This window comes from Tamandua tetradactyla, chromosome 14, assembly GCF_023851605.1.
Source record: "Tamandua tetradactyla isolate mTamTet1 chromosome 14, mTamTet1.pri, whole genome shotgun sequence".
NCBI classification, from domain to species: domain Eukaryota; kingdom Metazoa; phylum Chordata; class Mammalia; order Pilosa; family Myrmecophagidae; genus Tamandua; species Tamandua tetradactyla.
In genome coordinates, this window is record NC_135340.1 from 81,009,938 (window position 1) to 81,027,637 (window position 17,700).

Below are 17,700 nucleotides of genomic sequence, written 5' to 3' on the forward strand. Positions count from 1 at the left end.
GGCAGTTCTCTCCAGCCTCTCCATTACATCTTGACTGACAAGGTGATATCTATTTAATATGTAAGAATGACCTCCAGGATAACCTCTCGACTCTCTTTGGAATCTCTCAGCCATTGACACTTTATTTTGTCTCATTTCTTTCTTCCCCCTTTTGGTTGAGAAGATTTTCTCAATCCCTTGGTGCTGAGTCCCAGCTCATTCTAGGATTTCTGTCCCACATTGCCAGGAAGGTCCACACCCCTGGGAGTCATGTCCCACGTAGACAGGGGTAGGGCAGTGGGTTTGCTTGTTGTGTTGGCTGAGAGAGAGAAGTCACATCTGAGCAACAAAAGAGGTTCTCTTGGGGGTGACTCTTAGGCCTAATTTTAAGTAGGCTTAGGCTGTCCTTTGTGGGGTTAAGTTCATATGAACAAACCCCAAGACTGGGGTCTTAGCCTATTGCTTTGGTTGTCCCCACTGCTTGTGAGAATATCAAGAATTCTCTACTTGGGGAAGTTGAATTTTCCCCCTTTCTCACCATTCCCACAAGGGGACGTCACAAATACTTTTTTATTCACTGTTCAAATCCTTCTGGGATTTATTTGGGCATCACTCTGGACAAACCTACAAAATCTCATGCCCTACTCAAGGTTCCATGTACTTATGGTGTTCAATTAAGATGTCCACATAGGTTATATTAGGAAATGCACTAGTTGAAATATAAATTTTGTACCAAATAAACATTTTTTGCTTTAGTCTCACATGTAAGTTAAAGTTTTAAAATATTACCATCTATTTTCAACACCCTGCAGCATTGACATTCCTTTGTTCTTGCTTGTGCAGAAACATTTTTAGCTTTTACATTTTGCCACATTTATTTCTCTTGCTCACTCTCTTCTTCTAAACATTTGAAAATAGGTTGCATACATATACTCCTTTAATGCTTAATATTTTCATTTATATTTTCCCCAAACAAGAATATTTATTTGTTACCACATTAAGTACAGTTATCAAAGTCAATATATTTTATATTGATATTTGAAATCAATTTAATCTCTATGTGTGTCAGAAAAAATTTCCAATTTTTTCAACTGCCCCAATAATGTTGTTTTGGGCATTTTCTCTTCCATTGTTACATCCAGTCCAGGATCATGTATTGTATTTAATTATCATCGTCTCTTTAGTCTCTCTCTTTTTAAAAATTGAAATAGCATTGTGGTAACATATATAAAACATAAAATATCCCATCTCAACCACTCCCAAGCATATAATTCAGTGGCATTAATCACTTTCATAATGGTTTGCTACCATTACCATCATCCTTAACAAACTTTTTTATCACCCCAAACAGAGACTCTGAACCCATTATGCCTTAACTCCTCATTTCCACCCCCTTCCCAAACTATACTTTCTGTCTGTATAAATTTGCATATTATAGTTATTTCCTCTAAGTGGACCTGTATTATTTGTCCTTTTGTGTCTAGCTTATTTCATTCAACATGATGTCTTCAAGTTTCATCCACGTTGTTGCATGCATCAGAACAACATTCCTTTTATGGCTGAGTAATATTCCATTGTATGTGTATATCACATTTTGTTTATCCATTTTGTCTGTTAATAGACACTTGGATTGCCTCCACCTTTTGGGAATAATACTGTGATGAACATTGGTGTACAAATACCTGTCTGAGTCCTTGATTTCGGTTGTTTTGAGCATATACCTAGAAATGGGATTGCTGGGTCATATGGTATTCTGTGTTTATAACTTTTGAGGAACCACCAAACTCTTTTCAACAGTGCCTGCGCCATTTTACATTCCTGCCAACAATGTACAAGGGTGCTTACTTCTCTTTATCCTTGCCAACATGTTATTTTCCAGTTTTTAAATAAAGTCATTCTAGTGAGTGTGAGGTGATACTTGCTCTTTTTGGTTATTTAGTAGGCCTTATATCATAAAAGTTTTTGAAATTTGCAGTGTCTCTCTTCTTTGTTTAATTCATTTGATACAAACATTTATTAAGCACCTACTATTTGTAAGTCACTATGGTAGATAGTAGGGATACAAAGGCAAACTTGCTTTGTAATAGGGCCCTTTGCCAAATTGCTGGTACATGTCCATGTTTTCAGCTAGACAGCCTTGGTGATGAAAGAACTCTTGAATTCCTATGCTCTGAAACTAAAATTAAATCAGCAACGTTATGACTGTTGTAGACGACATTTAAGGCATCACTTAATGTTTTCTGAGGAAACCAAAAAAGAAAGAATTAATGTTATTCCAGAAGCTGGTATAGTCTAGAGAGATGGGAGGTGAGGGAACTTAACAGAGAAGTTTGTTAGGTTCATAGGTTGAATATATATATAAATATAATTTTCAAAGCACTTTCACAGTTATTTTACTCACAATATCTTTGTGTAGTGGTCAGGACAAGTATTCTTATCTTAGCTGGGCAAATGAATATTGAAATTCAGAGACATAGGTCATGCCCCAGATCATGCAGCTAGTTAGTACCTGAGAAGGGTGGACTGCCATGTTGTCTCCTGACTTCTAGTTCAGTGACTTTGTAACACCTGATTGCTGCAGAAAATGAAAATGAGAACATTTGAAAGGGCAGTGGTTGTGGGTATGGAAATGTGGTATATTTGGCTGCCCTTGAAGGGAGGTGAGTCTCCTTTTTATTTACCTTTGTTTTATTTATGTATTTATTTAATACTGAAGCCAAACTCAACTATTTTTCTGTTTGCAGCATCAGCATTGCTATTGACTTAGATAAGACTTTTTGTAAGAGAAAGCAAACTTCAGGGTCTGAACTCTGGCCAGACAGACAGGAACTCTAAGATCCTCTTCCTGAGTGGATGGTTCCTAAGGCTGCTACCAATGAACCAAACTCTATCCTGGTCGATTGGAGGAGTCAGAGGTCAGAGACCACATCAGTAAAGTACCTCTCTTTAGGGTCACCTGGGACAGGAAGGTTGCTTGTTTTCTTGTTTAACACTTAGGAGAGGCATACAGACTATGACCTTTGCCCTTTTTAGCTGGTGATAGGGGTCCCTTGTCAGTAGTATATCCATTCTATTCCACTGTTTCAGGTCACTCCCCCTTTTGAGTCTGCGGCAGCAGATGTGGTGAGTTGAGCTGCTTTTCACTATGAGGGAGGTTCATGCATTATGCTCAGCCAGTTTAACAGTTCAGAGGTATGGGTTTGGGTTTCCCACTCTGTGAAATGTCGTTCCTTTATTGCATGTGTGTATTCTTTAAAAATGTTCCTATTAGACACCGTGAAAATGTTTCTTTTCTAGTAGCTACAAAATGAGAAATATTGACTTCTTAGATTTTGGGGGCAAATACTTATTGTATTTGTGTGTGTATGTGTGTGTGTGTGCTTCCTATACCATGTTTTCACTTCCTCCTCATTCTTACAGAATGAGACTCTGAGGTTTGGAAGTGCCTGAGTCCTGAAGCAAAATAATTGAATGCCACTGGAACACAGTAACCAGAAGTCTTGGGAAGCCATGAAATTTTGCATTGCAAATATAAAAAATAACGAGACTTCTTTTTCTCCCTTACAGGGAAACTGGATTCCAAGATACATCAAGGAGCAAAGAAGGGGTTAATGAAGCAGAGTAAAGCCATCTGACCCAGGAGAAAAAGAACAATATAAATTAGTGGAGTTTTGTGTACAAAATTGCTATCTATTTGTCTTTTTGGAATTGAAGCAGTAGAAATCCAGAGGATTGGTATCAGGCTTGAATCTCTCAGAATTTAAACTCTTATCAAAATTTGTATATTTTTCTTAAAGAGTAAGATTCTTACTAATGTAATGGATCAAAATCTTTGAATACATTATTTATAAAAATCTATTTTAATATTCTAGGTCTCTGACAATTTTCTCTGAGTAATATTGTAGAAGAGAATGGAACAAGTTCGAAATTACTTTCCTCTCTGAGGCTTGGATTTGTAGTTAGGAAAATTTGTAACATAGGTTCACAATTTTTTGAAGAACCACTGAGTTTTCCTCTTCCTTTTTTTCTTTTTTCATGGGCAGGCACCAGGAATCAAAAAGTTTTAAAGTTTTTTTCTTCCCAAAATGATGGCCTGGTAGACTATTAGAATGTTTTAGGAACTCAACATTCTATACAAACCTGCTATAGAACAAAAGGATTTTAAAAAGTTTTCTGCTCCAGTCCAACTTCTCGTTAAGTGAACAATGTTAAAAGCGAGTAACATTCCTTGGCAGAATCTTTTCCCCCTAGGGATAACCTGATGAAGTGTTGCCACTTTAATTTTTTGTTTGCAAAGGAGCTAGGACATAAGAAGATCTGACTAAAAGAAGATGGAGCCACCTGCTAAAGTGACATGAAGCTGCCCTGTTTATTTTGTTGGTATTACAAAAGCATCACTTGCATGGGACAGTTAAAAACAAGCTGGAAAATAAAATCCTTTCAGTAAATGTATCCAAATATCCCCAAATTATTAAACCAAACCCTTTAAACCATCCACACCACAGGAAGCTAGGAGCTTTGGAAAGACAGGAGGTTGGTTTGAAATGAGATTTTTGTTACTCGATCTGGCCCCTCCTAGTGAAGCACTTTGTTTCTGAGGCTGTTCTGAAGAGCTTGTGAAAATCTCAGTTGTTGGCATCTTGAGGAAATTTGTGGCCTTAAATGTGTATGTTCTGCTTTTTTATAAAGTAGCACTACTACACTGGGGAAATTGGATTCCCTCCAGCAGTTGTGTGTATGACTTTAAAAAGAGAGAGCGAGAGTGAGGGAAAAAAATGCCCTACATTATGGAAAAGATTAATTTCCCCTTTCTTTAATCCTTCATATTTAGTATTTATTTGCATTGGAATACTTAACATTCATTATGCATTGATGTTCACTCAACTGTGAACTTTGCTTTTGCATAGCTCTAGGTGCTGGTTCTAGGCTGATCTCTCTGATTCCCAGGGAAAACTCACCCTCTTCTGGCGATGCAAACATGCAGTATTCTCTTCTTTTCCTGTTCAGCCTATGAGGAAAAAGTGGAAAGCACAGCTAATGACACCTCCTTAGGAAAATAAAGTTACTTTCTGGCTTCATGTAGACTTTAGTACTTATTAATGAAGCCACATGGGGTTCACTATGCAGTTAACAGTTTACCAAGTAGTAGCACCCTGAATTCTGTGCTGGAATTGCTGAGTTCTTTAGATTCCAAAATAAAATTGAAAGGCAGGAGGTGAAGAGCCTAGGGAGTAGGAAAAAAAAAGTTTTTCTGCCTTTTTATTTGAATGACAACCTGAGTACAGAGGAGTCTGGATTGATTTTTCCACCTGGATGGATTATGTGTGCATGCCTAATGAAAAACTTCAGAAGCTGCAAGAGAGCAGGTTATACAACTATTTTGTGTGCCATGATAAGAGCTAAGATTACAAGAACCCACCTCAGCATCCAAAATGTGCAGCCAGAGAGTCGAATGAGTAAATAGCAGAGAAACTTGGAAACTTCTTATTTTCATGGTTAGACTGTGAAAGCCTATCTTTAGTTCACATGGTTATGGTAAAGGTCCCTCTTTCATTTGCTGACACTAGGGAGGAAGTGTGGGAGAAAATTGGGGGTAGATGGCTCTCAGTTGGTCAGTGATGAATAGTATAATTTAAGGTTTAATGGAAATTCTTAGCCGTCTGAGTGCAAACTCAGGAATAGCGTTTCAGTGTTTTACAGCTCTGGGCTCTGATCCTGTAACTTTGGGACAGCTTGGCTTGAGGAAAATTTCACACTTCTGAGCTGATTTTCTATGGCACTCTAAGTATCTGTGCCCCCTTTGGGATTGTTGGGTTCAGTTTCTATCAATTTCCATAGTATCTAAAGATTGCCTTTTGTTTTTTGTTTTCCTTTTCAAGGCAGAACCCATTCTCAGTTATAAGCTCAGAGTAGGACATATATGAAGGCAGAGACTTTGTAAGAATTTCGGAGGCCTTGACCTTGCAGACATCTTTAGAATTAAGAAAGGGTTCTTCTTGCTTGTTATAGCAAATCTGGAGACAGAAATAGGTATTCCTCCCCTCTTTTCTTTTTTAAGTTGAAGTTTACAGAAACCCATTTTTTCCTAGGGAGTAGGAAACTTTAAAGATGACTTTTACACACCATTATAAAATTATAGCATTTATGAGTTATAATCTTTAATTTCTTTCCATTTTAACTACTGTCTCTACTAAAGCCCATTTATGTAGATTTCATTTAATTTGGTAATTTTTTTGTATCCCTTTGTTAGAATTTCTAGCCAAGTAAAAAACAGTATGGGGTTGTTTTTATGTGCAGCTAAAATAGTCCACTAAAAAGCAAGCACCTATAATGCTAGAGAAATCAGTGAACTTAAGTTTCTTAAGTCTGGGGAGTTGGGGGGGGGGGCGTGGTGGTAAGGGGTGTCCCGTGATGAAGGAATTTTTTTCCTTGAGATTCAGATGGCAACTACACATCTGCTGTTTTCAGCTTCTGTGAATATGTTTGGGGGGAAGTGATCCATATCACAGGCTCCAGTAGCAACAAGGGATCCAGTTATGTGGAGGGCTTTTCTGCGTGTCATGCAGAGAAGAAAGCTTAGCCACAATACCATCCTCTGACACAAACTTGTGTGTCAGTCTATATGTGTATATATAATGTGGCTTAGTTTATGGGTGAAAGTTGGTAAAATGAACAGATTTCAGTTATGACAACAGAGAACCCAGAAAGAAAATCTAGTAAATGTTGTACCCTAGCCTGGAGTCAAGAAAGTGGTGGTGGTGGTGGTAGAGTCTGGCATCTATAAAGAAGTACATCATAGGAAGTATATGAGATCTTGGGATTAGGGGTAAAATATATCAATACGGGACATTTGAGAAGAGTCTAGAGTTTTATTGTCCAATACAATAGCTACTAACCACATGTGGCTATTTAAATTTGAATTAAAGTTAAATAAAAAATTCAGTACTTCAGTCCCATTATATTTCAAATCACCACACACATGTGATTGATGACATCCAAATTGGACAGCACAGATATAGAATATTTACATTATCACCTAAAGTTCTATTTGATAGTGTTTGTCTGGGACAGGGTTGGCAAACTTTCTCTATAAAGGGCCAGATTAACAAATATTTTAGGTTTTAAAGGCCATACAGTATCTTTTGCTACTACACAATTCTGCTGTTACAGTGCAGAAGCAGCCATTGACAATACATAAAATGAATGAGCATGGCTATAAGCCAATATATTTGACACTGAAATTTGAATTTCATATAATGTTCATGTCTTGATTTGTTTCAACCATTTAAAAATGTAAAAGCCACTCTTACGTCATGGGATGTACCCAAATAGGCCATGAAACTAATTTGACCTGTAGGCTATAGTTTGCTAACCCCTGACTGAGGAACAGGAAGTCAAAATTTAAGATTCTTTTACTGTATAAGACATCTGATCACGTCAAAATTTTTAGTGGCTCTTTCCAGGCGTGAGAACTTTCTCTGGCTAAAAATTGGGGTTCACTGTATGAATGTTTACTTTCCTTTAATACCTAATTCTGTAATCTAGTCCTCTCCAATAATAGAACCATATCCTTTCAGTAGGATGTAACTACTGGAGTATTTAATGCTCAATTAAGTCACACCTAAGTCTAAAACACTAAACTAAACCCTACACATTTTTTACCTTCTAAATGCTGACTCCTCACTGATAACATTGTCCTGGAATGAACTGAAAGTTGCTATCATCTAGAATCAGTTCTGTCCCAGTATGATCTTAGAACAACTTGAATATTGGTGGGCCAAAGGGCGTATTTTTTTCCTAGACAAGACTGGTTTAGTGTTCTCTTCAGCTGTCAACTGACTGATCTTCCTTCCATCTTGACGGGCACCATTGCATGATGCCTAAGGATAAGGAAAGAAAGGAAAGATAAAAACCGTAGAGCAGTAAAATCATTACCCTCCCCCCTACGTGGAATATGACATTCAGGGTGTAAGCCTCCCTGGCAACATGGGACCTGACTCCCAGGGATGAGACCTGGCTCTGCACTGTGGGATTGACAATACCTACCTGACCAAAAGGGGGAAAAGAAATGAAACCAAATAAGGTACAGTGGCTAAGAGATTTCAAATAAAGTCAAGAGGATATTCTGGAAGTTACTCTTATACATGCTTCAGATATTGCTAATTGTATGCCAAGCCCCAACCAACAGTATTTCTGTAAACCCTTAAGAATGCCCAGGGCTCTATCTGAGACACTATAAGTTTCGCTCACTAAGTTTATTTTTCAGAAACCTAAAACCTCCAGGTGGTTCCTAGGCCAGATAGGCCCTGAAACACAGAGTTACCAGTCTCTCCAAGATTATTAGCCAGTTGCATTCCCCTGCCCATAATGTCAACACCCCTTTTCAATATGAAGTTAGAATGGTCATTGCCCAAATATCCCTAAAGATTGGGAGAAGGATCAATGGAGAAGGAGGAATGTAACAGAGAAGATAGGATTTAACAATTGAGTATGATTACTGAATCATATTGATATTTCTTTTTAGTCTGCAGTGTCTTAGAGCAGCTAAAAGGAAATACCTGAAATCGTGGAATCGTTACCCATACAAAACTTTGAAATCTGTTCTATAACTACTTGTTAAAGTGTACTTTGAAATTTATTGGTTTTTTTTGTATATTTGTTATATTTCACAATAAATGTTTAAAAAAACTGTAGAGCAGAATAAAATGGTCAAGGACATAAGGGCTAAGAAGTTGACAACTGGGGAGTCTCGAGAATTAATTTCCATTTGCTACGGAAAGAGGTAGCAAATGACGGATGGCATCAGATTTTCTTGAGTGAAGGTAATCTCTTGGTGCCTTCATTTGGACATTTTCAGGGAGGAGGTCATGAAGAGTATGCTTCACAAGTTGGAAGAGTGTGAGAGGTTTCACTCAAAACAGGTGGACTGAATGCCTACCATGTATTAGATCGTGTGCTGGGCAACTGGACGTTCACAGATGAATGTCAATTAAGGAAAGATAAAAATTGAAATCATTTGAAATAAAATGATGTGTTGGAGAAGGGCAGAATAGAACTTTTAGATAATAAAAAAAAAAATCCACAAGATTTGGTGATATAGGATGGTGAGGTGAAAAGGGATATAAAAAAGATCATAAGTAGATTCTTTGGAGAGGAAACCAAATGATAAATCCTAAAAAACGAAACTGGAGAACAAAGGATAGAAAATTAGGGGGTTGGTACTTTGCTGAACTAGGTTAAAATGGATGAAACCATCATAGCTGTGCTAGCATTTCTATTCTTTATAGATGTTCACGTTCGAACCCCATGTGGCCTTTTTCTCTCCCTCTGTCCCACGGTCGAAGGGCAACTTCAAAATTGGTGTCTTTTGTGTTTAAAGTATGATACTTCACCAGAGACCACTCTGCGAGAAAAGTCTGGTCTAGCCATTGTTCTTTCCACCACGTTAGGAGCTCTTCAACCCAGGTTTCTTCGAGTTTATCTGTCTTAACCGGCTCGCCAAGTTTTCCGGCATTCTCCGAGCTACGACTCTTTAATCCAGGCCGGAGGTGACAGTGCGTTGCGAGACCAAGGATTCGGCTCCCTCATCCAGGTTCCGGGTTTCCCCTACTCTCTCCCACTCCGACTCCACAGCAGCCGAGAATCCAGATCCGAGGACCCTGTAATCCAGTGTCCGGGTCTTCTGGGCGGCCCTGGTTGTCCCGGATCGCGGCGGCGGCGGCGGCGGCGGCGGCGGTGGCGGCGGCTGAGGGACCCGCGGCCCGGGACACAGCGGCACCAGCCGGGCGGGGCGGAGCGGCGCGGGGAGGGGGCGGAGAGCCGGAGTCGAAGCGAGGCGGGGTGGGGTGGGGGGAGGGGCCGCAGGAACGGATGGCGGCCTGGGGCCCGTAGCAGCGGCGGCTCTACGGCCGGGGGCCCCAGGCTGGCGGCGGTGGCGGCTCCCGGGACCGGCCGCGCGGTGAGTCCGGAGCTTTGTGTGGCGCTGTGACTGGGGGTGGGGGGAGAAAGAGGGGCGGCGGCGCTGAGCCAGGCCGGGGCTGAGAAGAGCCGAGGGGGCCTGGGGGTACCGGCGCCTGACGAAGGAAGTGGGGGTTGGGGGAGCGGGGCGGAGCGAGGGGAAGGTCTAGGGGGGGTGAAGGGGGCGTCGTTGCGTGGGTGGGGGAGGGGGCGTCGAGGGGCAAGGGGTGAAGTTCAAAGCGTGGCTGGGGCCGGTTCAGGCCAGGAATAAGGATTCCGGAAGGAGATTTAGGGTTTCGCTACGTTTGAGGGGATAGGTCAGAGAGTTTCAGAGGCGAGTCTGTATTTGTGAGGGGGCCGACGGTGACTGGGGCTAGTCAGTGTTAGCGGGGTTCAGAACGCAGGGTTGCGAGCAGGACGTGTGCACGGCGCAGGAGCGGGGAGCAAGGTGGCTGAGAGTGTACAGTTAAGTAGGTTGTGGGTGTGTGCCCCTTCCAGTCTTCAGGTCACGTTTACTCCTGTCCTTTTCTTCAAAATGGAGGGATCGCTACGCCTGGACCTTAACTGCTCTCCTTTTACCCCCGGGAAGGTTTGTGACCCTGTCCCATTTGGAAATCCATGCTGCCCTCTTTTCCCTTTATGTGTAATTACGGTTGTATCATCTCTGTGCTTTGCTCAGATTCTCTTTCCTTCCTCTGGGGTTGAGGAGGAGGAGACACATCTGACCAATTAATGTGTGTTTGTGAAACAGACAGCAGCAAACAGTCCTTTCAGCTTCTAGGAATTAGGCTCACACAGGGTGGAGAGATCAGAGCTCTTTGGGGGGAATCTTTCTGAACAAATCTCAGATGATTAAATTCTCTAAGAAACAGCTTCTTTCCTAAATGAAAGTGGTAAAGATGGGGGAGAAAGCCTGTCGATTCCAGCCCTGTGTCCTGAGCCCCCAGGGTTGAGGAGAGTCCCCAAACCCCCACAGGCCTCTCCTTTCTCTATTAGGCTTTACTCTGCAGCCTTGAGTTAATTTCACCCCTGCTGCTTTGTCTTGGGGGAGGGAATGCTGGTTTAGGCTGTTGTGAGGGGATGACTGTTCTGCTGCCATACACAATAGTCGTGTCATTTTATCGGGAGTGCTACCCTAGGGCTGAGGACTGCTGCTGCAGAGATAAACCGGTCCCTCTCACCCGCCTATTGTGTACACAGTGAAGGTCATAGGTTCAAGTCTTGTCTGAGAGCTTTGGATATGCTCCATCTCCCAGGCTCCTCAGTGCCATTCTCTTCCTTTACCAGACTGGGGCTTGTCATTGGAGGAGGCCAGACAGAAAGGCTCTTCTTTTTGAGTGAGGAACAATGCAGAGCTCATTGGCATATTTTTTCAGAAGAATAAAGGATGCCAGCCATGTTGTACCTGCTTCTTTGGCTATCCTGTACTAAGTTGTAAAGAAATCATGACTCAACCTTGATGCTTATGTCAGACCTTTAAAGAAGATTCTAAGTGGGAGGTTTTTTTCTATTCTTTCTTGAACATCATATTTAATTCTTTTTATAGAGATGGGACACTCCTGCAATGGTATTTGTTAGTTTGATTAGGGATACCACTAAAAACCTCTGCAGAGTTTAAGATAGGGAATCATGGACCAAGTATCTTTTTAATGGTAACTTGCTGGTAATAATTGCACAACAAAAAGCCAGAAAGTTTGCTTATCTGGGCAATGGTTGTAGGAACAACAACAAAAAAACAACTTTCCTTTAGATGTTTGTTTAACTCTGGTGAAAGGAGGTGGCTTGCTCAACATGCAGTACTACTAGTCCTTACCTGCTTTTCTACTAGGGAGAAATTTGCCAAAAAGATGAACATAAAAAAACCACTTGAGGTTTTGGGAGTTATTAATGAGAGAAGAATGAACACAAGCTAAAAGAGGGACCATAAGATTAGTACCCAAATAATATTTAGGTAGCCAGTATTAGTTGGGTAACATTATTTGGGTCTAAAAAAGAGTTTTCCATTTAGGACATTAAAGAAAATCTTTCTTTAAAAAGCAATTAGAAAAAAAAACAATTAGAAATAAAATTCATTGTGAAAGGTGAATAACACAATACGCTGTGTACAAAATAGCCAACCATTTCCCTTAGGATGTTGTTGAAGAGGAACTGACTTTTGGTTTTGGTAAAGGTCTTTCTTCTGCAAGGAGCCTTTCTCACCCTGTATTTCAGTGAGTTTCTTAAAATGATGGCTTGTCACTTAGGTATTAGGCTTTGATGGGAGAGAGCAGGTTGTTCCAACTTTCTGTTTCTTGGTGACAGAATTGTCTTAAGGCTTTACTGGAGATGTTGTTTCTATTTAGACTCTTTCCACCTAACTGTACGTCCTAGGTCTCTGAATGAAACCTCAGTTAAACTGAGTTCAAAGCTTTTTCTCTTGGGTCATTGGCATTTGTGTTTGAATCCTCTCAGATTGACAGTGATGGGAGGAATTAAATTTACCATGTTTAGATTTAGTGGTTTTCGAGTTGGGCCCCTTGCCCACAAGGAGTCTATGTGACTCTTCTGATTGCGGCCATATTTAGAGAGTTCTTTAAGATTTTCTTCTCCCAGCTTCTTTGTGGTAAATGTTTCCTCGTAGAGATAGTTAGACAGATTAGTGCTTATTTTGTGTGAAGATATGGAAGCATAATTTTGACTCCTGGTAGTAATTGTGTTGCAATTAGCATATAGAAACTAAATGACTGAAAAAGGATAATTTGTTGAGGGGTTTACTGATTGCTCTGTCAAGTAGAGGTGCCACTCCTTATTTATTTGACTTGGAACACTACTCCCGAGGCTCAGCCATGGAAACTAAGAAGTACAGGAATGATGTGTGTTTTCCAGAAGTTCCCACTTTGCAGCTCCTCTCTAGTCTGTCCCCTGCCAAGTACCACTTTCTGCTACCACTTTCCTCTTGCACTAAAAGTAGTTAAGTAATTGTTATTTCTCTTTTGGAATATTGGTCATAGAAGGGAATACTGCCAGGCAGATGGAACCACTCTGAGTTAGCCATCCTTACGTTGTGTGGCAAGTTGTTTTACAGCATTAATTCTTACTTCTACTTGATTTTTAAAAACCAGTTTCCTTTTATAAAACGAAGAACAGAAAAATAAAAAGCAAAAGCCCACAAAACACAAAATCACATAGTGTACTAATTTATACCTTCATAATGCTCTTGAGTTAAAAGTTGGCTGTGACAAACAAAATGAAGATAGGTGATGCTGATTAGCAAGTTCTGAGCCGGATGAGTGTCAGTGAAGGACCCCTTTCACTAGGGAACAGGTAATTCATCAAAGCACCTGCCTAGCCCGGCATGTGGAATTGGCAGCAGCTGTGCAGCTGAAAAGAAACTATTGAGCAGGTGGTTAAAGAATCACATGCTGCAGTATTTTAGATCGAGTTTATATGTGTGGAATTGCCCTTTGTTTCACATTTCTTAATGCTGGTACTGTTTTTTTAGTGACATGCTAATGGAATAGAAAAAAGTTTCTTTTTCTGTATTTCTTTATGATTTCAGAGTAGCACGCTCTAGAGATGGTCCTAGACAGCCTATTGTATTTCTAGGAGTCCTGGCTTTGTGCCCAATGAATAGGAAGGAAATAGTGGTAATTCAGTGTTTCTAGTACTTTTTATTAGGAGGAAATAGGAAGAAGAAAATCCTTTGTTTTCAGTGTGGTGAAAAAGATTTAGCCCACTGGAAGGGTACCCAGCAGGTTTTATACAAAAGAGGCAATTGACCTTTTGTATTAGGTTTTCCTAAGATGCCTTACCCAAGAAATTTACATGTGTTTTTATTTTATGAATGTAATTCTCATTAAGTTTGCTTCTCTTCAGAACTTTGTTTTATACCATTTTTACTTTTTCCCAGTGTCTTTACACCTCTGTTCCCTGGCATTGAGACTAACATCACTTGTTAGAAGCAAAATCATCGCCGGAGGATTAAGTGATATTATGCAAATGTCTCCACTAACTATTTACCTTAAACAAGTATAATAACATTTCCTGAAACTTGGAGAAGACTATCACTTGGAGATTTTCTGCGTATTCCCATGTTTTTCTTTGAAATTACCATGGTCATTTTTGTTAGTATGATTTTATTTTTCCTTCACAAGTTCGTATCACTATAGTAGGCTTTGCTATAGACCTTAAAATTTGCAAGCAAGTAACTTGGAATTTATTTTCTGACCTTCTTGATGTCCCCTAGTCATTTTTTGTATTTGCTTCTTCTATTGAAACACACACCCACACACAATCTAATTGAATTTGCAGGGTACTAATTAACAGTTGATTGAAGAGAAATGAGTGGTATAAACTGTTTTGAAGATCAGAAATCCCTTTTTCCCCAGCCCAAGTGAAGTGAAGGCTCTGACCTGTTTGTCAGAGATTTAGGGGAAAGTAGGCAAACTGAGGTCAGGAGCCATGCACCCCTGCATAGGCAAAGACATTTGCAAGAATCTACTTAAACCTGGTTAGTAACCTAGCTTTAAGCAGGATCCTAGTAATAGCAGTTATTTATGTAGGATTCACTTCTGGGAAAGAGTATACATTTCTTTATTTCCCCATATGAAGCCACACTATTGTTTTAACTATTTCCAAGCCATCATATACTTTCCTAGCATTCTCAGAAGTTTGCTTCTTCATGTTTTTCTTCCTTCCTCATCTCTCATCCTAGTTCTCTTCTCAGAAGACTTCTGTAGCAGCTTGGAAATACTCTAATTACTGTAGCTATTATAGTCACAACTGAGATCCCCCACCTCCTTCCTTACCCCTTTCTATCCCCCCGCCCCCACACTTGCACAGTAGGAGTTGAACTGCAGCCTCATGAGCACAGTCAGATCTATGAATGAGCTTTATATCTTGTCAAGGCAGAACTCCAGATCCAACAGGGCTGATTTTTCATGGTTCTCTTGCTGTTTGTTCTTGGATCAGAAATACAAGATGGCAAATACCTGTTAGGTTTTATCTAGCCCATCACTCAGGAGCAAATCTAGGATCTTTCTCTTGCCTCTGTGAGAATTTTTCCTTTCCTTTCATAGATGAGTGTTTCTGATGCCAGGCAAAACTCTGAAACTGCCTTATTTTTATTGTTCTCTGTGGTCATTAATGTCTGGCCAACTTTGCTGTCTTCGGTTTTTATTTTATTCCATTTTCAGGATTACTTTCTCTGAGTACTATCTCTGCCCCTTCAACTTCAGTCCTTTTTTCTTGAGTGTTGGCACCACCTATGTGGTTTCCTTTTGTACGACAGTTATCTATGCCAGAAGTCATCATTTTCAAACCCTTGGCCACAGGGGTCATTGTAGCATCCTCTTAGGGAGATGTATTTGAGGGAAGTGCAGGACATACATTCTAGCAGATAGTAATTAATAAAATGACCCTGAAAAATATATGCAGAGTTATATTTAAGAAACCTTTGCACTGTATGAATAAATGCTGCTTTTTTCTTTTTCTTTTGGGATGCTTCCTGTTCTAATTCTTTGTTCTCTTTGTGTGGATGAATTTTATTTCTGCGTGTCTTAGTTACAGTTAAGATGCTCTCTGATTTAATAGGTTTTCTTTGCTAGTATAGCTTTTCAAAGCATAGAGGGAAATGCATAGAATCGAGGGTCATAAAACCCAGGTTCTAATCAACACTCTCCTTCTAACCAGCTGAGTGATTTTATGCACATCACTCTACTGTTCTTTCCTCATCTATAAAATGAGCACATTAGACAAAGTAATCTTAAAGGTTCTATTTAGTTGTAGAATTTCACGATATCAAGATCATGATAGAGGGGAAAATGGACAAAAGTGGTTGATGTAAATGAGCAGTTTTTTCCTTTTCTTTACTGCCTAGTCAAAAATATAGTCAGTATTCAGAAGTGCTAATGAGTGTAGCCTTGGTTTCCTAGAGCTTGACTCTCATTCCTCTTTGATATGTGTGTAGAGATTATGCTGTGCTTTTAATAGGCTATCTTTTGGAGTGTTTTGTACCCTCATTCTGTAAGTTCACCAGCTTGTCAGAGATATCTTTTTCAGTCTGCTTAAGTCATAGGAGTGGAAATCAGAAAGCTGCAGAAAAAGAATCTCAGTTTATGAGATGGAAATCATACCTGGAAGGCTTTGCCAGCTATCAATAGAGGTGACTGTGTATTCACTCAAGGATCTAAGATTTCTTTAACCCTTTTATCTGAAAATTTTGAATCAATTGAAACTGTGGGATTTTTCTGGAGGTTTAGGCATTTTTGGCCAGCTTGGAAACCTTGCTTTGAATTATCTTCTTGGAACTAAGCACAAGTTGACTAAAGTGTTTTGTTTTGGATATAAAATTGTATTATTTTTAATGTGAGAATGCTAAATTGGTGACATTTCGTGGAATTTAAGAAATAGGGGAATGTGGATTATGTCTGAAATACCCTTTAAAAAAGACTGAAAGATTAGAAGTTTGTTGGTAACTGTAGGAACTTTGAGGTTAAGAATAATGTCAGGAAATCTTTGCTATCAAGCAGTTTAAGGGAATAAAATTGTATAACCAGGCTGTTAATTCCCCAAGTTAGGACTTTTATCAGTATTTCCCAGTTAATTCTTGGATTTGGGACTTCCAGTAGTAGCTATTTATTGATTGTTGAGAGGATAATGGTCTTAATTTTTGTTGTTAATGTAGTAAAATCACATGTTAAATTTACCTTTGAACGTTGGAAGTAGTGTTCACTGTTTTTAAATTTGTACTTACGGCATCCATTGTTCTGTAATAGAAAAATTTGGTTGGTGGAACTATTATTTGTTTTGGACTCATAAAAAGTCCTGCTCATGCTTTGCTTTATTCCTAGCCATCCATATCTTATTACTGATTTTCAGATTATCTAAAGATTATTTTAGAAAGTGCTTCACTTGAATGTGAGATTTTAGAAAGATCTATATTAGAGATATAAGTAGTAATATGGTAGAAATATAAATTGTTTTAATAGATGAATTCAAAATGAAACAAAAAATAGTGTCAGGTGAAGCATAAAGAATTAGATTGGAAAGTGGCCCCATAGTAGATTGCCATAAACCTACTAGTCAGGCCACTGTGAAATCCAGATCCTGACGGTTAGTCCAGCATTGTATGCTGATAACACATTGCATGCTGGTACCTGTAGTTTCTTATGCTGTAGTTTATTATTTGTAAAGAAAGGCCACAGTAAGTATCTGCTCTATTCTGTGTACAAAGTACAGCAGGTGGGCTTTTGGCACATTACCAGCAATGTTTCTAGCAACATTCATAGGTAGGGGTCCTTTGCTTATGGTAAGGATGAACTTTCGTACATGTGTTGGAAAGTAGATGTCCAAGAATAGACCTTATAAATTTTGGTTACAAATTCTGAAGTTTGATGTGAACTCTGCATTTACCTTTGCTTTGTTTTCAAAGCAGAGTCTTAAATGTAACTAAAGAGAGAGAAATGGAATTGTAAAGCTTATTGAGTTTTATGAATCTGATAGATATACAGGAGAAATGTTCTACTTAGCATCTCCTTTTGAATGCACCTCCAGTTCATCATGTCAGAAACCTGTCTACCATTTTTTCTCCTAAGCATTATTGTTCTTATGCTTGCTGTGCCTCAAAACTTTAGACTCATATTTGCGTCTTCTATCCTCTTCACCACCTCATCTAATCATTCACTAAATTTTGATTATTTTAGACATCTTACCACTTATTTATTCTTTTGAGGTAGTACAGACCCTCATCTTCTGTTTAATGTTGCAGTAGCCTCATGGTTAATG

At 39.5% G+C, this 17,700-nt stretch overlaps 2 protein-coding genes and 1 long non-coding RNA gene across 9 annotated transcripts in view; 2 read left to right on the plus strand and 1 right to left on the minus strand.

Moving 5' to 3' along the window:
* The window catches only part of TRIP4 (thyroid hormone receptor interactor 4), a 105,522-nt gene extending 101,091 nt beyond the window's left edge, over window positions 1-4,431 (plus strand). For all 6 annotated transcript variants that reach the window (XM_077128186.1, XM_077128185.1, XM_077128184.1 and 3 more), the window contains one exon: window positions 3,547-4,431. In XM_077128186.1, the coding sequence (XP_076984301.1) occupies window positions 3,547-3,614 (68 nt within the window). In that variant the 3' untranslated portion in view covers window positions 3,615-4,431. The remainder of the gene's footprint in view (window positions 1-3,546) is intronic.
* A 369-nt stretch (window positions 4,432-4,800) lies between these two features.
* Window positions 4,801-9,697, minus strand: LOC143656247 (uncharacterized). Its single transcript, XR_013162436.1, has 3 exons — window positions 9,372-9,697; window positions 7,642-7,859; window positions 4,801-4,987 (listed from the first exon to the last, which is right to left on the minus strand). It is a non-coding gene; the product is annotated as an uncharacterized LOC143656247 (long non-coding RNA).
* Window positions 9,698-9,839: 142 nt separating this feature from the next.
* Window positions 9,840-17,700, plus strand: part of ZNF609 (zinc finger protein 609) — a 403,867-nt gene continuing 396,006 nt past the window's right edge. For both annotated transcript variants that reach the window (XR_013162437.1, XM_077128206.1), the window contains exon 1: window positions 9,840-9,937. The gene's annotated coding sequence lies outside the window, so the exon portion shown is untranslated. The remainder of the gene's footprint in view (window positions 9,938-17,700) is intronic.